Source organism: Rousettus aegyptiacus, unplaced genomic scaffold (genome assembly GCF_014176215.1).
Source record: "Rousettus aegyptiacus isolate mRouAeg1 unplaced genomic scaffold, mRouAeg1.p scaffold_m13_p_14, whole genome shotgun sequence".
NCBI lineage: Eukaryota > Metazoa > Chordata > Mammalia > Chiroptera > Pteropodidae > Rousettus > Rousettus aegyptiacus.
Genome location: NW_023416289.1, coordinates 33095317 through 33114809, shown reverse-complemented (window position 1 = coordinate 33114809; position 19493 = coordinate 33095317). Strand labels below are relative to the sequence as shown.

Here is a 19493-nt window from a genome sequence, read left to right as displayed (position 1 = left end):
GAAAAGATGATCATAAGATATAATTAAGTGGGGAAAACAAGTTGCAAAGCAATATTTAAAGCATGATTCTGTTAAACATGTGTGCTTGCTGACATAGGTATATATAGATGTGTCGATATAAACTTTTGAAAAAGGAAAGTTATTATGTGTTAATAGCAGCTATCTAGGGGGTCAGACCAGATTTTTTTTGGGGGGGGGTGCAGGGCGGATGTTACTATAGAGTGGAACATGGAAATTTTATAAACTTTTAAGTGGAAGAATTACAAATTACTTTTGCTTTTTAAAAAGTAGTTTCCCTATTTTTTAAACATTATTTTTAAAAACTTGACCTTTTATTATTATTATTATTTTTTTTTTTAAAAAAAGGACCAAATCCTGCGTATATATCTACAGAAATAAAAGTACTACATGTGGTTTGCAAGTTTTTCCACTTTGCATTTCTTGGAGATTTTTTCCATGTTAAAACACTATTCTTAACTACTATGTGGTGTTCCAGAATACAGACATAGCAGAGCTAATTTAACCAGTCCCCTACAGATGTCCTTTTAGGTTACTGTAATAAACATCCTTATATATGCTTTCTGACATCTTTTTATATCAGCTCACATAGATCTACCTTCTTTTTAACAGTCACAGAGAATTCCAGTCCAAGGCTATAACATGAGTTGTACAACCCGTCCCCTGATGATGGATATTAGGTTGTTTCCAGTTTTTCACCCTAACAAATAATGAGTTCTTTGACCATTACAGATTTTTAAAAATATATTTTAAAAAGCTGACATCTGAATTCTGCAGTTGCAGACCATCAGCAGATCAGTGGAGCACATGAGGACCCTAAGAAACTTCATTTGATGAGGAAGGACGCCAGGCCCTCCTGGCAGGGCCTAATTGCTATTAAATGACCAGAGGGTGGGCCTGATTCAGAGAGGACAAAAGAGTAATGATGAGATGTGGTCTGTCTTGTACCCTTTAGAGAACTTGCTGGAAGCTCTAGTCCCTCACAGGAGATGTCTGCCACCTGTACTGGCCCTACAGCCCTGCATTCTGATTTTCCTTTGATAAACAGCCTCTTTCCCAACACTACCGGGGTGTATCCTTAGCAGGATCGTTAACCCAGGTGCCCTCCCTCCCCTAACCAAAGGGTGGGCGTAGAACTTAAACCAAGGCAATCCCTGACCTTGGCTAAAGCTATTGGGGCTGAGACCCTTTCTACCCACTGTGTTGCTTAGCTATAAAGATGTATGTCTGGTGTTGCAGAGAAATCATTCCTTAAAATGAAGCATATTTCCGGGAAACCTAGACTGAATACCTGGATCCATCCCTATTGACTCAGTTACATGGGCCAATAAATTCCATTTTATGTTTCAGTTAGTGCCAGTTGCCACTTCCATTGGAAGAGTTCTTGTTCATTCAGGTTTTTTTCCCAGAAGAAAACAAATTAACTCATTCAACAAATATTTATTGAATATCCATGCTCAGTTTGGTGCTGGGAAATGCTGGGGACAATAAAGTGACCATGACAGAACTTGTCCCTCCCCTCACAGCAATCCCAGTCTACCAGAGCTTAAAAAGACAATCATAAACTACTCTGTAATAATGGCGACATGCACCATAAAGGAGGTGCTCAGGGAGCTAGCTACAAGAGAGGCATCTGTAGTTGGGATGGTGAGATCTGGGGATAGGACTTTAAATTGACACTGATAGATGGGCCAAGAATTAACCAAATAAAATGAGGTCAAGAACTTAGGGTCCGAGCATACATGTCCAGGGGTTTCAGGGCACCCTCAACTCTCAGGAGGGCTCGGAAACCTGGTAAAAGATCTTGAGAGTAGAAGGAGGGAGGGATGAGGGAGATGGGAAGTGGAGGGATGAGGCAGTTATTCAGGCCTCAGCTGGAGGAAGCAGGAGAGGAGGAAGACAAGGCTGAAGCACACACATTGCCTTCCCTTCTTGTTCCTCACAATGTGGTGTAGAAATACATGGCTATCAGCATCACAGGGAGCTGGGTGAGGAGGCAGTCAGGTGAGGGGTGCTCCAGCCCCACGCCCACATCCCACCCAGCCCATAGGCTCCCCGCCTCTCACCGTCCACATCAGGATGGCAAACCCAAACCATGAGATGCCCCACGTGTAGCTGTCAATGGCATGGCCAATGTGTTCAAAACAGCCCTGGGCAGGGGGAAAATGGGGGTTTGAGAAAATGCCCAGGGAAGCTGCCTGCTGAAAGCAAGAGTCACTGTGCACCCTCAGGAAAGTCCCTTCCTTAAGCCTTGGTTTTCTCACTGTGCAATGGAGATCACGGCAGTGTTTCTCTCCTATGGTGGCTTCAGGGAGCACGGGTACAACCTTGAATCCAGGCCCTGAAGAAGCAGGTGCTGCCCTGCTAGTGACCATGGCAACCTGAGGGCTATTTTGTTTAGAGCTGACTTTCCCTGCTGCCAACACCTCCTAAGGATTTGAAATATGCCCTTAGGATCAGTCCAGTTCTGACATCTCCTCATTTAGAGATAAGGCTGAGTTGGGCCAGAGCCTCATACTAGTCACCTTCGTGTAAAGCCCTGCCCCGACTTGGGAGCAGCCAAGAACAAAGGTTCAGGGTGTGTGCCCTGGAGTCAGGTAGGACCGAGTCGAGGGTCCAGCCCTGCCATTTATGAGCTATGAGGCCTACGTATGAGTCTGACCTTCTGAGCCTCAGTTTTCCCATCTGCGAAGTGGTGAATGTAACAACAATGCTCTCAAAAGCAGGTGTGAGGATTTCATGAGATGATGCACGTTAGCACTCTGCACAGAGTTTGAGCAGGAAACATGGCTCTCTGACTCTGAGGGTGGCGATGGTTTGCACACAGGCTCTCCTCCCCATGACACCTGGTCTAAGAAATGCCACCAAAGGTACCCAGGCAGCCAAGAGCAGCCAGAGGGACCACTGGGACCAGTTCTCCTAGTCTAACCTTTTCTGGTTTCTCTCTCTGCCTCTGCACTCCCCTTGCAGTAGTTAAATCACCTGGTTGGTGCCTAACTGCCTAAAATCAAACCCCAGTTCCATCCCTCCCTAGCAAGCGACTGCTTAGTTTTACCATCTGTAAAATGGGGTAAGTATAATCTTTATCTCATCAGGCTCTGGCAAGAAATAAGATAAAAACTTAAAGCATTTAGAAGGATGCCTGAAATAAAGTAAAAGTTCAATAAATGTGGGTTGTTGTTGGTGTTTTGCTATTGATATTATTATTGTTGCCTGTATTCCCAGACAACCAGAGAAAAGTTGCAGGTGCCAGGTCTGAATGAGACAGACCCCATGCGCATCCCACTGATTTGCAGAGGGAGGGAGGACAGATAGAGCAAAAGTGGAGAGAACCAGAGAGAAGTAGAGAAAGAGAAAGCTGTAGAGGGGAGGAGATAACAGAGAGACCGTGGGAGAGAGGAAGACCCAGAAGAAGCCGAGAGGCCCAGAGAAACCACAGACAGGTGGAGCAGCAGGGAGGGGACACACCTTGGTGAACAGGTAGTCCGTGTAGCCCAGGCGGCAGCCTTCCTCATTGAGGGGAATGAAGTTACCAGTCCTCCGACAGCACAGTGGGGGCCAGGGGAATACCACTTCTGGGGTGGCCTCCCGGAAGGCTGATGTAAAGTTCACCCAGTCCATGGGACCAGATGTGCCACAGCACTCTTGCTGGAGAGAAAGGCAGGAGTCAGGAAGGCTCCAGCTCAGAGTAGACAGCCACTCACCTGTGCTTGCTCAGCAAGGAAGGGCAAGGTTATCCTGAGCCACAACTGGGCCCAACTTCCCCATGTCCTGGGCCTCAAAGATGAGGGCAGTATCTGTGTCCGTAAGCAAGGACCAGAACATATTTGTTCCAAGACCAAGAGGCTAATGGGGGATTTAGATCAAATGCGCACTTGTGATTGATTTTTAAATTCTTTTGAATTAGCTGTCAATGAAACCTGAGGTAAATGACAACAAAAGACAGATTTCTGGCTTCTCCCAGCCCCTGTGGGTATTTAATTTGTGGCCCCTGAAAGATGAAAACATAGGCTCTTTCAAACATGGGTTCCCATCCTGCCTGGCTATATGGCTTGAGCCTAAATGAGACCTCAGTTTCACTTGCATCCTCGAAACTCTCCTCTGTGCTGCCATGTCATCTTGGGTTTAATTAAGAACGTGGTTCTGGAACCTAGATTCTGGTTTGAACTCTTCCGGTTCTGTGACCTACCAGCTGTGTGAACTCCTGCAAGCCACTCAACCCCTAGCCTCAGTTTCCTCATTGATAAAAAGCCGATCTGTCTTACAGGTGCTTGTAAGGATTAAAGAAGCTTTAAAAGTGCTTTGGACAGTGCTGAACAGAAGTTAGTGCTCATTCAATTTTTGTTGTTGTTGTTGTTGTTAATACAATACATGTAATGATTAAAAGCAGGGCTCTGGATCTAGGTTACCAGATTGGGATCCTAATTCTGCCAGTTAGTTACCAACCATATGGCCCTGGGCAAGTGACTCCCTTTATTGGGCCTGTTCACTCATCTGGAAGATTACAATGACTAAGCATCCCTCATAAGAACCACATGAGTAGATATCATCTACCAGTGGGCATAGTGGGAGCCCTATTTATACCTATAGTCAGAGCCCCAGGTCCTCCAGCCAGCCCTCCCCACCCACCCTTACCTACCTTCACTCACCTCAATCATGATACGGTCCCAGAGGCGGGTCAGTTCTTGGCCCTGGTCCGTGTCTGCACTGTAGAATGTCAGCATCTGCTTGGTGATCAGGGATGGGGTGGACACCATCTGTGGATGTCCAGGAATAAGGTCCAGCAGGACTGGATGGGGAGAGGGGTCAACCTCCACCTTCAGCCTGAGACCCCCCTCCCCCCACAAAGTCATGCTTCTCTCCTCGATTCTGCCTGGCTCACATAGTCTCGGTGGGTGTAGGACGTGATGCAGGAGGCGCACTCGAAGATGTAGATGATGAGCATGAGCACCAGGTACTGAGGAAAGACGGAGGGAGGGGAGAACAGACAGCCCAGTCAGGACAAAGCCTGTAAAGACACACACACACACACACACACACACACACCCGATGGATTGATGGATAGAAATGCAATTTAAAAATGGCTGTTCAAGTCTTTTACCTTTTCTGTATGTTTAAAAATTCTCATAATCAAATGTCAGGGGGAAATGAAATCAACAAAAAATATGTAAAGTATTTCCCGAAGTTAACTGTAGTCTTGGAAGAAGTAAAATGAATGTCTACTCTAGAAAAGATAAAAAAATAAAGGCATTCTCCAGACAACCAGGGACATTTAAACATAGACCGGTGTTGAAAGATCGATATGAAGAAACTAGGTGAATTTTACAGATGTGCCAGTAGTATAATGGTCATGCAAAAAAAGGAAAATAATCTTTGACTGATGTTTAATGAAAATTATTTTCCTGTCCTTACCCCTCGCCCTCACCCTTAAAGCAACAGGGGGTGGGGGGCGGATATGCCAGCTCCGCTGCCAAGAGATGAGGTGATGCAGCACAACATGCCTGACTGCTTGAACAACAATATCTTTATCACTCGGAAATGTGCACTCGAGTATTTACTGGTAAATGACTTGGTGTCTGGAATGTGCTTCAAAATACCCCAGGAAAGAAAGAAGTGGGCAGGCAGAGGATGGAGTCGAGGGGACAAAGTTGGCAAGTCTGTGGCTGGTCATGTTGAAACTAGGTGATAGGTAAGTAGGGTTCATCATGTTATTCTCCCTAGTCTATGTTTGCAATTTCCCATTATAATTTTTTTAAAAATCTGCATCTTAGTTAATGATAAACTAATAGGGGAGATAGACAGACACAAACATTTCTTTTTTCCTAGTCGAATGAACTTTTGAGGCTCTGGTTAAATTGTTATGCTAGAGAATTAAATGCAGGGAAGAAATTTTAAAAAGGAAGATGAAGGGGAAAAAGGAAAGGAAAGGGAAGGGGAGGGGAGGGGAGGGGAGGGGAGGAAAGGAAAGGAAAGGAAAGGAAAGGAAAGGAAAGGAAAGGAAAGGAAAAGAGCTTTTCCATGGCCCCATCTTACTCACAGTAAGGCCAGTCCTTACCAAGGCCCACCTTATAGGCCCGCCTTCCCATTCTTCCCTTATCCTCCATACCCATCCTCCACTGTTCTTTGCCTCCTTCCCTGTCCACCCTCACCTCATCTCCTCTCTCATCCCTTCCCCCACTTGGCTCCAGCCACACTGGACTCCTAGCCTCCTCTGTCTTCTGAGACTTTGCTCTTGCTGTTCCCACCTCCTGGAATGTTCTTCCTGCAGATACACACACAGACTCCTCACCGCCCACAGCCCTTTGCTTTCTCTGGCTGTGAGACCTCCCATGCCCACTCCCCAGCTCCAGCTCTCCCTTCCCTGGTCACTGTCTTCCCCCCTCAGAGCATCCTCCCCTAGGGCAAGGGCTTTATGATTTGCTTACGAGATAGCCTCAGTGCCTAGTGTAGGGTTTGGCACATGGTTCTTGCTTAACAAACATTAGTTAATTTAATAAGTAGGTGCTCCTGGCAATCTAAAGGGCCCTCAGCTATAGAGGAAGCACAGTGTCGGGTCTGCATCAGTGGGGCCGGGATTGGCATCGCTGCTCTCTCTATCACCTGGGGTTTGGCCTCTTTGAAGCTCAGTTTCCTCATCTGGTAAATGGGTAGAGAAACACTAGCTTCAGAGGGCTTCTGGGAGAGTTGAGGGAGTTTGTTTTCTAAACCGCTTAGCCTAGTGTCAGGCACATGAGAGGCCCTTGGGAATTGTGGGTATTATTGCCGTTATTGTTGGAAGAGACTGAGAGCACAGAGAGGCTCAAGCACGGAACTACTTGGGTTTAAATCCTGGCTCTGCCACTCATTTGCTGTGTGACCTCAATAAGTGAGTTCACTTCTCTGAGCCTTGATTTCAACTCTGTCAAATGGGCTCACAGTGATGATAATGATGATGTTGATGACGACGATGATGATGATATCTCATGGTAGGTAGGTATATGAATTGATTCATGTAAAACATTTAGAAAGTAGTAAGCACTCAATAAATATAGCTGTGCTATTATTATTGTCATTGTTATCAACAGAGCTCACGAGCGCAGACTCTGGAGACCAAATAGCTGAGGTTCAAATCCCAGTTCTGCCATCCTCCTGTGCAGAGAGCTTCCTTCCCTTCCTCTCCTGTGCCCCAGTTTTCTTCCTTAAATGATGGTGATGGCAGAGCTAGGTTATTGGGTTATAGGAAGGGGAAATGAAATGATTGGCATAAGGCCCAAGGGTGGTGTCATGCTGAACACACATTAGCGGCAGAGGTGGTAGTTGTTAACATGACTCTATGAGGATGATCTTCATGCCCACCTGCCCCCATCCCCTCCTCTTGGGGCCTCACCGTGAGGATCATGGACCGCTGGCGGCACAGCGCTGCACCCACACCAAAGCTGGCCACGACGAAGAAGGAGAAGCCGCAGAAGATGGCGATCCAGGCACCAGCAAAGACGTCATCCTTGCCCGAGACGCCCATCAGTGGATACACATGGTACTGGTCAGCTGTCACCCATACTGTCTCGGCAAACAGGGCCAGGCCTGACAGCTGTATAGGGCAGCTGGTTAGAAAGGCATGCTTAGGGGCAGCAGCCCCAGCTGCATGAGTCTCAGTGAGCAAGCTTCTCCATTCTGAGCCTCCACAGCCCGCTCAGTAAAGTGGACACATAATAAGAGTGGCAAAGACATTGTTTTCCATGAACAGGGACGAGGCTGGACAAAGGCCAGGAGGAAAGGCAGGGCTCAGCCAAGACCCCTGCCCCACCCCAGCTGCCAGTTGCTTCCAGGATGAAAGGAGATGCCACATGCAAAGCCTGGAGCGCATGCCTGGCACAGAGGAGATGCTCAGTCAACCCACCCTCTCTCCTTTACTCATGTTATTCCCTGAAGAGGGGACTCTGGCAATTGCCAGAACAATTACAAATGCATCAACCCTTCGAATTAGCAATTCCACTTGCTGAAATCAACCCTACGCATGCACCAACCCATGTGGGAAAATCACAAACCCAAAAGGTGATCCTCTGTAGCACCGTGGGTAGAGGAACCAGGATGCCACACAATGGAATGCTATGCAGTTGTGAAAAAGGGCAAGGAGGTTCTCTGAAGACTCCTGTGAAGTAGCCTACAGGCCATGTGAGCAGGAGGAAATAGGAAGCACGAAACAGAATGTAGAATGAGCTATATTTTGGGCAAGAAAGGGGAGAAAATAGGTATATATGCTTCTATTGCTTGTATTTGTTGCAATGTTGGAGAAACTAAACATCTGGTTACCTGTGGAATAAGGAATATAAAGCAAGAGAGAGGAAACTTCCTGATGGATACTTTTGACAATAGTTAAACTAACACTCCTAGAGTACTTACTGAGGGCCAGGCATTGGGCCTCTTAACTGGTTTCTGTGTGATAATGGTTATTGTTACCAGCTGTAGTGTACACTGTCGTTCTGGCCAATACAAAGAGTAACCGCGCCAAACTGGCCTAAGCACACTAATCCAATAACTCATTTTATCCTCTCAGCATTACTATTTTATCTCTGTCTTCCAGATGAGAAATTATTGAGGCTCGAGGAGGTGACATCACTGGCCCCATGTCCCACAATAAAAAGTGGCAGAGCTGGGATTTGAAACCAGGCTTTCTGCCTCTGTAGCCATGTACAGGTGTCACATATTTTAATAAAAACAAAACATTAAATATTAGGTAAAAACATTGTTATTCATTATTATGGGCCTCCTGTGTGCCAAACAGACACTTTTTCTGAGCTGAGGGCCACACATGAATTAATACACATAAATATCCCCACAATGAAGATATAATCTTACAGATGGAGAAATAGGCGCAGAGAAGTAAAATCACTTGCTCAAGGTCACACAGCTAGGAAGAGGCAGAGCTGGGATTCAAAATCAGGCTGCTCTGACTTGAGAGCCTATAGCACTAGACTGCTGGTAAGTCCTGGGCCCTCAGCCCCCAGCCCCAGGGTCAGGGCTGCCCCTTCTCCCCGGCCACCCGTTTGGCTCCCAGCACTGGGGGATGTCTCACCAGAATAACGATGTTGCCTACAACCAGCAGCCCCACCACAATCGAAGACCCCTTCTCCACCTCTGCTGCTGCAGAAGCCATGGTCCTGCCTGAGACACATGAACAAGGATGAGGCCAGGCAAAGACCAGGAAGGGAAGCTGAGCCCAGCTGGACCCACTGCCCCTCTCCACACCCCAGCTGCCAGGGGCTGCTCCCTGCTGGGCTCTCTGCCGGGCTCAGGCTGGTACTGTATGAGCCCTGCTTCCCTCGACCCCAGTGTTGGGCTATTTTATAAAAGAGGAAAATGTGACTCATGGGGTCGCCAGGCCCTCACTGAGTCTTCCCAGCTCCCCCTGCCCATCCAGACTCAGAGGCCCCTCCTCACCTTCTCTGGCTGAAGTTTCTCTGGCCAGCCCTTCCCAAAGTGGCTCCCTATATATGCCCAGGCCCCTCCTTGGGCCAGTCTCCCAGGAAGGGGGGAGGGTGGCTGGAGGAGGAGACAAGAGGTCAAGCGGGCAGACCGGTGAGAAAGAACAGCTTTATGTGTCCCCACCCCCAACCCCAAGTGATTGATAAACCTGAAATTCCAGACTATGTTGGTGTCTGACCACATGGGCAGGGTGATGTGCTCAGTGGCCCCTGATTCCCAGGCAGTCATGGTGGTGGAGGGGTGGGGTTGGGAGGGCGAGTGCACCACCTGACGTCCCTCCTAGGACCTGACCCTTCCTAGGAACAGGAGAGAGATACAAGTCAGACCTGCATATGAATTCAGAATCCCAGAACTACCTCCTCTGCTGGTGGCTCCACCTCTCCAAGGCCCAAGTGGGGATCCTGGCTGGCAAGGACAGGTCTGAACCAAGGCAAGGAGGTGGGGAGCAGATGAGGGAACAGGTAGGTGGGATGCTCAGAGGGCGGATTATATGGGCTGTGGGCTGAGAGAAGATGGCAGGAGATGGTATGTGAGGGAGTTTGAGATGAATGTACAATGAGGGGAAGAGAAGTGTGCAAAAAAAAAAAAAAAAAAAAAGAGGAGGCACACTGAATCGGTGGAGAAAAGTTCTCGTCCCACCACCGCCATCACACACAAGTAGGGACAAAGCAGGGTCACAGCGAGCAGCCAAGGGTGGAAACTTCTTCAGGAGGCAGAATCAAAGAGACCTAGGTTCAAATCCCAGTTCCATGTTCTCTGTCTCGAACGACTTGGCATGTACATTTGCCCATCTGCAGAATGGGTATCATCAGACTATCTTCCTGGGCGGCAGTAGAAACTGAGTGCGGGGATGTGCGCCAAGGATATCTTTCAGTCTGATGTGCAGCAAGTGGCCAAACCTCACCTGCAGCGCTCCGGAGAGGCCCACTTTCCCTCCGATGTCGCCCCCTAGTGGCATAAGGCTGATTCCACAGGCTAAAATAGTGGCTTGAGCTCCCAGTTTTTCCCCAGAACTTCTCAGCCCTGAGGACCAGAATATGTACCGCGTTTTCTCTCTGAGCTGCAGCTCCCTGGGTGTATGCAAAATGGGCAAACAAATGGAACTTAAAATTCTATTTTCACTGGCTTGGTCGTAAGATATATGAAATATTTTCCAATTAAAATGCATAAGGGTTTTTAGTCAATCGACTTTACATTTAAAATAGTTTTTCTATTGATTTACCTTTATATTGAGGACTAACAAAATTTAAATAATAATGTACATGGCCTATCAAGTATATTTTATAAGGTAGAGCTAAAATAACTTGCCAAGTAATAGGACCAGGCTAAAAATATGAAATATTTTTATTTTCAAATAGTCGGTAACTGTTAGTAGTGGGAAGTTATATAAAATGTCTAGTAAAAGCAAAAAAATTTCATCAATGGGACATTAATATGTCACCAGTCATAAAAGGTATCCATTTTGTCCTGAAGCATGAACCAGTGTACAAAGCCAGTGTACTTTGATGCCAAACTTAAATTTTCACTATTCTTTCTATTATGTAAGCCAATCTTGAAACAATACATTTTGAAGTGATAACTACTTCCCTTTAAAAATCACAATGCCAAGATGTCCTAAAGATGACATACACCTACCCTGTGAGTCAGCCATTTGTCCCTAGGAATTCTTCTGTTTCTGTCTACCAAATGCTGTGAATGTTTTCATAATAGCCCCAAACTGGAAACCACCCAAATGCCCCTTCATAGTAGAATGGATAAGTACATTACAATACCTGCATACAATGGCTACTACTCAGCAATAAAAGGCAACAAACTATTGATACATACAACTACAGAGATGAATCTCAAAGAGATTATGCTAGATGAAAAAAGCCACACTCAAAAGACTACAACTGTGTGATTCTAGATGTGAAGTTCTAGAATAGGAAAAACCAATCTAGGGTGATAAAAGTCAGGGGAGTGGTTACCCTTGAGACATTGTGACTGGAGGTGACAGGAAGGGAGCTTCTCTTTATTGATATGGACAGTGACTAATGGGGGGCATTCAGATTGTGAAAATTCATCAAGCTGTACACTCATGATAAGTGCACTTTTCTGTACACATATATATTTCATCACAAAGTCTTCTGAAGAGGGGAAATCCTTTCAGAGATATATTCACTGTATTATAGTGGTGTTTTCCTTGTTAACCAATGTCACCATAAAAAGAAATAATACATAAAAAAAACCCAAACTACAATGACAACAAAAAAGTGTTTTCCAAAGGTGGCAGATGAGATGATTTTAGGCTGTCTACAGACGTGAAAGGAAGTAGCATGGAATGACTCCTGTGAAGAGAAAATGATCCAGTTTTAATCCTGATGGTGGCATGAAAAAAGCTCAGGAGTTTGATGCCATCGTGTCATAAACTTGTCTCTAAGCCTTGCTTAGAGCAGCTCTCAACAGGCCTCAGAGTTTGGAATTTAGTGGCCTATTATTATTGTATTTATTTTTAAGACAAGATGTTTTGTTTTCCATGGTCAGTGGTGAAAGTTTTCTCAAACACTTTTATTATAAAATATTCAAGTATACAAGGGAATGTAGAGATTAATGTAGCAAATGACCAAATTCTCCCACCCAGCTTTGTCCTAAGTAATTTTCTATATTAACTGCTGATTGTTTATTTATAAGTGGCATACATTGTAGATGGCATTTGAAGCCACTTGATCTCAGCCTAGAGATAATTTCTCTGCTAAATTTGGAACTCATCATCCTCCACACCCCTTCCCTTGTCTTCCTTTTTAGATCTCAGATGTCATGGGTTGAGTTAATCCCATACCTTCAGTTTATAGTTCATTATTCCCCACAAGACATCTCCTGTTTAAATTATTTCCTTATATTCCCATATCCCAGTCTCTTTCAGTGCCCTCTACTGGCAAACATTCTAATATCTTCATATATATCTTTTTTGTTGGGTGCGTTCTTGTAAAACGGGTACCACTGTTTCCTGTACAAAATATTTTCTAATTTACATACCCATAATTGTGTTAAATCAGTCATTCTATTCTTACTTTTCTTGCTTAGCACTATGATTTTAAGATCCATCCGCGTCAGTCTGAGCACATTGAGTCCATGGCTTCTGGGTTGCTTGGGACACCCCCCGGTGTGCATCTTCTAGAATGTACTGTCTCCTCCCCAGTGAGGACACCAGGCTACTTCCAACTCTCCTTCCCCCTTACCACTATAAATAATGCTGCAGTGATCACCTTCATGCATAGCCCCTTAGAGACCTATATGTCTTTTTCTTAAGGAGCGGAATTGCTGGGTCATAGATATGTATGTGCCAGGTTGCTTTCTACAATAGTTGTCTCCTTCCACCATCCAACGAAGAGTTCATGAGGGTTCCAGTATCCTTCCACTACCACTCACACTTGGCATGATCCAGTTTTCCAGTTTTTGATAAAGTAATTCAGTGTAAAGTGATACCCGCCATTATTTCAATTCTTACTTCTCTTATTACTAATGATTTTGAACATCTTCAAATGTTTGTTAGCCTTCGGGTTTTCACTCACATGCATGCTTTCATATTTTTAATATATATACATATATTCATCAGCAATGTATAGAATAGTTTTAGATTTTCAGGTAAACTTTATATAAATTGTACATATCCTCATGCAATTGATTTTTTTTTACCTCGACATTATGCTTTTGAGATTTATTTATCACATATGTGGCTCTAGCTCATCCATTTTTTTTTTGCAAGAATACTTCATAGGTTAAAATTTCCTTTCCAAATGAATTCATTTTGGCAAAGATGGTATAGAAAATTGTCATCAATGGCAACACAGAGGTATGCAGACTTAGCAACACTGTGAGACCTCAAGTTTGAGCACTAAGGTGATACATCAAGGCTGGAATCTCAGGTGCTGCTTTGGGTCAGCTCAGCAAGGAAAGGCCTGAAATTCATGGGTAGGGGTGGGGCAGCTGAATGTTGTGCCCAAGAAATGGAGATTTCAGAGTCAACTGGGACCAGTGTGAAGTGTGGGATAAAGAGGAAGGGAAAGGAAAGAGGAGGAAAGAATGATCAGGGGGAGACTAGGAAGGACATGGTGTGCGACGGTGAAGCAAGGAGGAAAGCACTAGTGTGGAGGTACTCGAGAGGTCTTTTTATTTTCTCTCCTATTCATTGAGCACCAAATATAGGATCAGGCCTGAACTAAGCACTAGGGGCATGGTGCACGTGTAAGCTTTTTCATGTCCAACCCTGTGTGGGGTGGTGCTGGGAACGCAGTGGTGATCAGGACAGCTCAGTCCCTGCACTCACAAGAGAAAGACATTCACTAGAAAGTGACAGTGCGGAGTGGTCAGGGGAATGCTGAAATGATCAAGGCATTGAGAAAGGAAGCACAGGCTGGAGTGATCAGAGCCACAATGGGGAAAACAAAGTGAGCCCAGAGGAGGTGTCTGACCCAGGCTGGGGCATAGAGGAAGGCTTCCTGGAGAAAGGGACATTGGAGGAAGAGACTGGGGCCAGCAGGTAAAAGGCAGGAAAGAACATTTATATCAAAGGGAGTGTGATATGTACATAGAATGGAATATTATCCAGCCTTAGAAAACAAGGAAATCCTACAATATACAAAAACATGTAAGAACCTGGAGGACATCATGCTAAATGAAATAAGCCAGTCTCAGAAGGACAAATAGTGCATAATTCCACTTATATGAGGTATATAAAATACTCAGACTCATTAGAACAGAGAGTAAAATTGCAGTTGCCAAGGGCTAGTGGGTGGGGGAAATGGGGACTTGCTAATCTATCAGCATAACATTTCGGTTATACATGATGAAGAGTTCTTGAGATCTGTTGTAAAATATTGTGCCTGTGCCTGTAGTTAATAATACTGTGTTATACACTTAAAATCTGTTGAGAGTAGATCTCATGTTAAGAGTTCTTAGCAAAAAAAAAAAAAAAAAAGACTTTTGAGAAGGCAAAGTTCCTTGGTGTGTCATAGAAGAATAGAAGACTGATGTTCTGAGAGGAATTAATATTTAGAGAGCATTTCCAACATATAGGTCTCAGCTCTAAGCACCTTTTATATAGTATCAGGTACTGTTCTAGGCAATTTTCATGTAACATCTCATTTAATCTGCGAAATAGCCCTGTGAGCAAGTTGTCATTAACTGCATTTTACAGATGAGAAAACCAAGACACAGTGAGGTGAGATAAACTTGCCTAAGGTCTCACAGCTGGTGGAGGCCTGAATTTTACCCCAATCTGGCTCCAGTGTCCACCCTCTTAACTGTGACACTGTACTTTCTCTCTATGTGTATACTTGACTCTGTTGGAGTATTTTCCTTTCTTTTCTTTTTCTTTCTTTCTTTCTTTTTTCTTTCTTTCTTTCTTTCTTTCTTTCTTTCTTTCTTTCTTTCTTTTCTTTCTCTCTCTCTCTCTCTTTCTTTCTTTCTTTCTTTCTCTTTCTTCCTTCCCTCCCTCCCTTCTTTCTTTCTTTCTTTCTTGTCAGAATATATTCATGTATTACTTGTATAATTTGAAAAAAAATTTTAAAAATTAAGAAATGATCTCTAAGTACTATTATTAATGGAGAAAAGCAAGGTTCAGAACACCAGGAATAGCACGCTACTATGGTGGGTAGGCAGGTAGGATGGAGGGTCTGCTTGCAAATGTATAAACTATCTTTGGAAGGACACACAAGAAACCAGTAATGGCAGTCACCTCCTTATGGCTAGAGGAGAAGGTGGGGAAGAGATTGATTTTTCCTGCATAATTTTTGTAACTTGGAAAGGATTGAAAGAGCGATGTTATCAAAATGGCTAGGAGTTTTTCTAACATCTTCTTCCTAAAGAACATTGATTTGAAAATCACCCACAGATGAGAGTCCCTTTCTGGAAATTCAGGAGTCCAGCAGAGAAATTCCAGCACATTGTTGGAGCAAAAAATAAAACAAAATAAAATAAAATCCGAGAGGAATACTGAGGAGTTCTGTACAACTGTGGGCGCGGGGGGTGAGGGGGGTGGTGAGAGAGGAGGCTGGAATAGCAGCCAGGGCTCTCAGAAAGCATTAGAAGGACTCGGATCCTACTAACACCAGATCCACAGACATCAGAAAGACTGTGCATGAGCCACTGAGAATGCCCTGCTATGGATCCCCCCTGCAACTGGCCCACAGGCACCTCCAGCCCTTTGGGCACCTCATTCTCACTCTCACTCCATGGCTGGTTCCCTGTGCACACCTCTGAGGGCTGTGAGAGTGAGCCTTTACGGACAGCTAGTGAACATGTGCAGAAAGTAGGCCAACTCTGTGGGATTGAGAGAAAATACACGAACTTGAGCATTCGGCACAGCTCTAGGGAAAGCAAATGAGAGGCTGTCAGCATTTGGTCTGGCTTTGCGGGATTGAGAAAAGGCATATAATCTTAAGAATTCCACCACCAAGAAGAAACAAGAAGGGTGGAGCAAGTAAGTGTATCCATAGAAAAGGTCTGAGAAAGTCTCAGAATTCCTACCAGGGATGATGGAAAATACTTCTCACCTGAAGCCAGTCAGTAAGATTGGCAGAGGGGGTGGGGTAAACAATTCTTCAAATGCGAAGGCAGCAATGTAAGCCTTCAAGGAACATGAAAAGTCAAGGAAATATACCACCACCAAAGGAACACAGTAACTGACCCTAAAGAAATGGAAATCTATGATTTGTCCGATAAATTAAAAATAGTTGTTTTAAGGAAGCTCAGTGAAGTACAAAAAAACACAGGAAGATGATTTAATGAAACCAGGACAACAATATATACACGAAGTGAAAGGTTTTACAGAGAGATAAATTATAAAAAAGAACCACATTCTGTAGCTGAAGAATACAATGAAAAAAAGGCCAATTGAAATTACTCAGACAGAAGAGAACCAGGGAAAAAGAATGAAAAAGAGTGAAGAAAGCCTATGTGAACAATGGAATACCATTAAGAGAAATAAACTATGCATTACTGGAGTCCCAGAAGAAGGGAGAGACAAAGGGGGAAGAAAGCTTATTTGAAGAAAAAACAGCTGAGAATTTCCCAAATCCGTGGAGAGATTTGGAAAGCCAAGTTCATTAGACTCATAAGCTCTCTGCAAATTTCAACTCAAAAAGATCTCCTTCAAGACATAATAAAACTGTCTAAAATGAAAAACAAATACAGAATTTTCAAAGCAGCAAGAAAAAAATAATATCTTCACATACCAAAGAACTCCCATAAGGCTATCAGTAGATTTCTCAGCAGAAACCTTGTAGGCAAGGGGAGAATGGGATGATATATTCAAAGTACTGAAAGAAAAAAAAACTTCCAGCCAAGAATACTTTACCTGGAAAAGTTGTCCTTTATAAATGAAGGAGAAAGACTTTCCAGACAAACAAAAACTGAGGGAGTTCATCACTACTAGACCTGCCTTATAAGAAATGCTGGAAGGAGTTCTATAAGCTGAAATGAAATGCTAAACAGTAACTTGAAAACATGAAAATATAAGACACACTGGTCAAGATAAATATAGAGTTAAATTCAAATACAGTTGGTCTTTGAACAGGTTTGAACTATGCTGGTCCACTTATATGCAATTTTTTTCAACAAGTTTACAGTCAGCCCTCTGAATTCCAGGGTTTCATATCTGTAAATTTAACCAACTACACATTGAAAACAGTATTTTCAATCTGCAGTTGGGAATCCATACATGCAGAGAGCTGACTTGATTTATATATGGATTTTCTACTGCAGGGGAGTGAGAGAAGGTGTCAGTGCCCCAACCCCAATGTTGTTCAAAGGTCGACTGTACTCTCAATACCATAATAACTGATGTGTTAATCACTTCACTCTGGTACAAAGGTTAAAGAACAAAAGTATGAAAAATAACTATACCTACAATAATTCATTAAATTTATTAAATACGGGAAAAGTAAAAGGGCAGTTTTTGTATGTAGTCAAAATTATCGGTTTTACTGATTTTTATTAATTCTAACACTTTTTTGGTGGAATCTTTAGGATTCTCTCTGTATACAAGATCATAATCTTCAAACAGATTTGGATTTTTTTTTTTTTTTTTGCCTAATTTGCCTAGAACTTCCGGTACTATGTTCATAGGGGTGGTGAGAGTGGGCACTTTTGTCTTGTTCCTGATCTTAAAGGAAAAGCTTTCAACCTTTTGCTGTGGAGTATGACGTTAGCTGTGGTAATATCACATACGGTATTATGTTGAGGTATGTTCCTGTTATATCCAACTCGTTGAATTTTTATCATAAAAGGATGTTGAATTTTTTCAAATACTTTTTCTCTATCTGTTGAGATGATATGATTTTTATCTTTTATTTTATACTGTGGTACAATGGGAAGGTGCTAACTTTGTGGAAGCTCAACATGTCACATTCATGGGTGGTTGTTAAATGCTTCCATCTAGAAGCACATCATGTTTGGTTGTCTCTTGGCGATGTTTGCAGCCATTGATATAAGGCTTAGAATCATTAAGGATTGCAAAATGCTGATATTCTAATTCTTTCTTTTCTTCTTCATTTATTATTTGGAATACCAGATTTTTAAAAAAAGTAATATAAAACCTATAAAAGCTAGCTATATTCAATCCTGTAAAATGTGGGAATGTGTTGAGTTGAATACAATGAAATGAAGGTGTACTATATCCAAATTTACATTATCACAGTTTTACTGTACTAGATTACTCGTATGAAATCCCTTTCTACTTAATATGCCTTGGGAGGTTTGTTTCCTGCATCAAACCCTCTTCTATACGTATACACTAAAAGGAAACCCATAGCCACATGAACTGGCAGGAGTATAGAAGTTCAGTTTTTCTTTTCTTTTCTTTGTTATGTTTACCAGATTTTTTTCTTGACTTTTTATTTTTATTTTTTGATTATAGTCAACATTCAATATAACATTACTTTCAAGTATACAGTGTAGTGGTTAGACATTTATATAATTTATGAAGTGATCCTCCCAGTAAGTCTAGTACTCATCTAGCACCATAGAGTTACTACAATATTATTGACTATAGTCTGCATTTCACAGTTCTGTGTCTGTATTATAACTGCCAATTTGTACTTCTTAATCCCTTCACCTTTTCCTCTCAGCACCACACCCGCCTTCCATCTGGTAACCATCAGGTTGTTCTCTGTATCTATGAGTGAGTCTGTTTCTTTTCTTTCTTTTTTTTTTTTTTTTTTTTAAAGTATCAGTTTCCTTACTTGTAAAATAGGGGTCCTGATAACATGGTTCACTGAGTTGTTGGAAGGCCTGAGATAAGTCAGGTAATAGGCGTGGTACCTTTAGAGTAGCTTTACACCCTGAAGGGTGAGGTAGAATCCTGTGCTCAAATGAAACAAGGTAGATGGATGAGAAATGGTCTTGTAACAGTCTCCTGTGAGAGAGGGAGGTAGATGAGAAACTGCCTCATTCATGGCAGCTCTTTGCAAGACTTCTTATCTCCTTTTGTTTCAGGAAGAATGACCAGTTCTGAGGTTCAGGTCAGACCTTAGTTAAGTCTTGCCTATGTGGCTTATGTGATGTATAAGGATATCAGGTTGCCATGTTGGAAACACTCCACAAAGTACCACCCCACAGGTCACTTGCCAATGACAAAAAGGGAAAACAGATCTTTTAGAGGAGAGAGCTAGTGGCCACTATTTTTCCCAGGAGTAGACTCGACCACTAACAGGGCAACCTGGCATCAGGCACCTCCTGACGGGAAGCAACAGGAAGACAAACGCAGGAAGGATTCTTGCCAAAAATACTTAACTTGCTTCTAATTAATCAGGTTTTTAAATTATTATTTTTTTTATTATTATTTATGCCTACAAAACCTGGTCTTCCTAGGTGGTCTCCCATCCAAGTACTAACCAGGCCTGACCCTACTTAGCTTCCGAGATCAGACATTGGGCTTGTTCAGGGTGGCATGGTCATAGACTCCTTTTTATATTTTTTATCTCTATTGATATTTTCATTTTGCTCACACATCATTTTCTTGACTTTGTTCTCAA

The 19493-nt window shown here is 43.2% G+C and overlaps 1 protein-coding gene across 1 annotated transcript; it reads right to left on the bottom strand.

Moving 5' to 3' along the window:
- Window positions 1-1438: 1438 nt before the first annotated feature.
- On the bottom strand, window positions 1439-9155 carry UPK1A (uroplakin 1A). Its single transcript, XM_016119619.2, has 7 exons — window positions 9071-9155; window positions 7385-7585; window positions 4901-4975; window positions 4668-4775; window positions 3487-3666; window positions 2085-2168; window positions 1439-2002 (listed from the first exon to the last, which is right to left on the bottom strand). Exons 1-7 carry the CDS (start codon window positions 9149-9151, stop codon window positions 1958-1960), a joined length of 774 nt encoding a protein of 257 aa, XP_015975105.1. The 5' UTR covers window positions 9152-9155; the 3' UTR covers window positions 1439-1957.
- Window positions 9156-19493: the final 10338 nt, after the last annotated feature.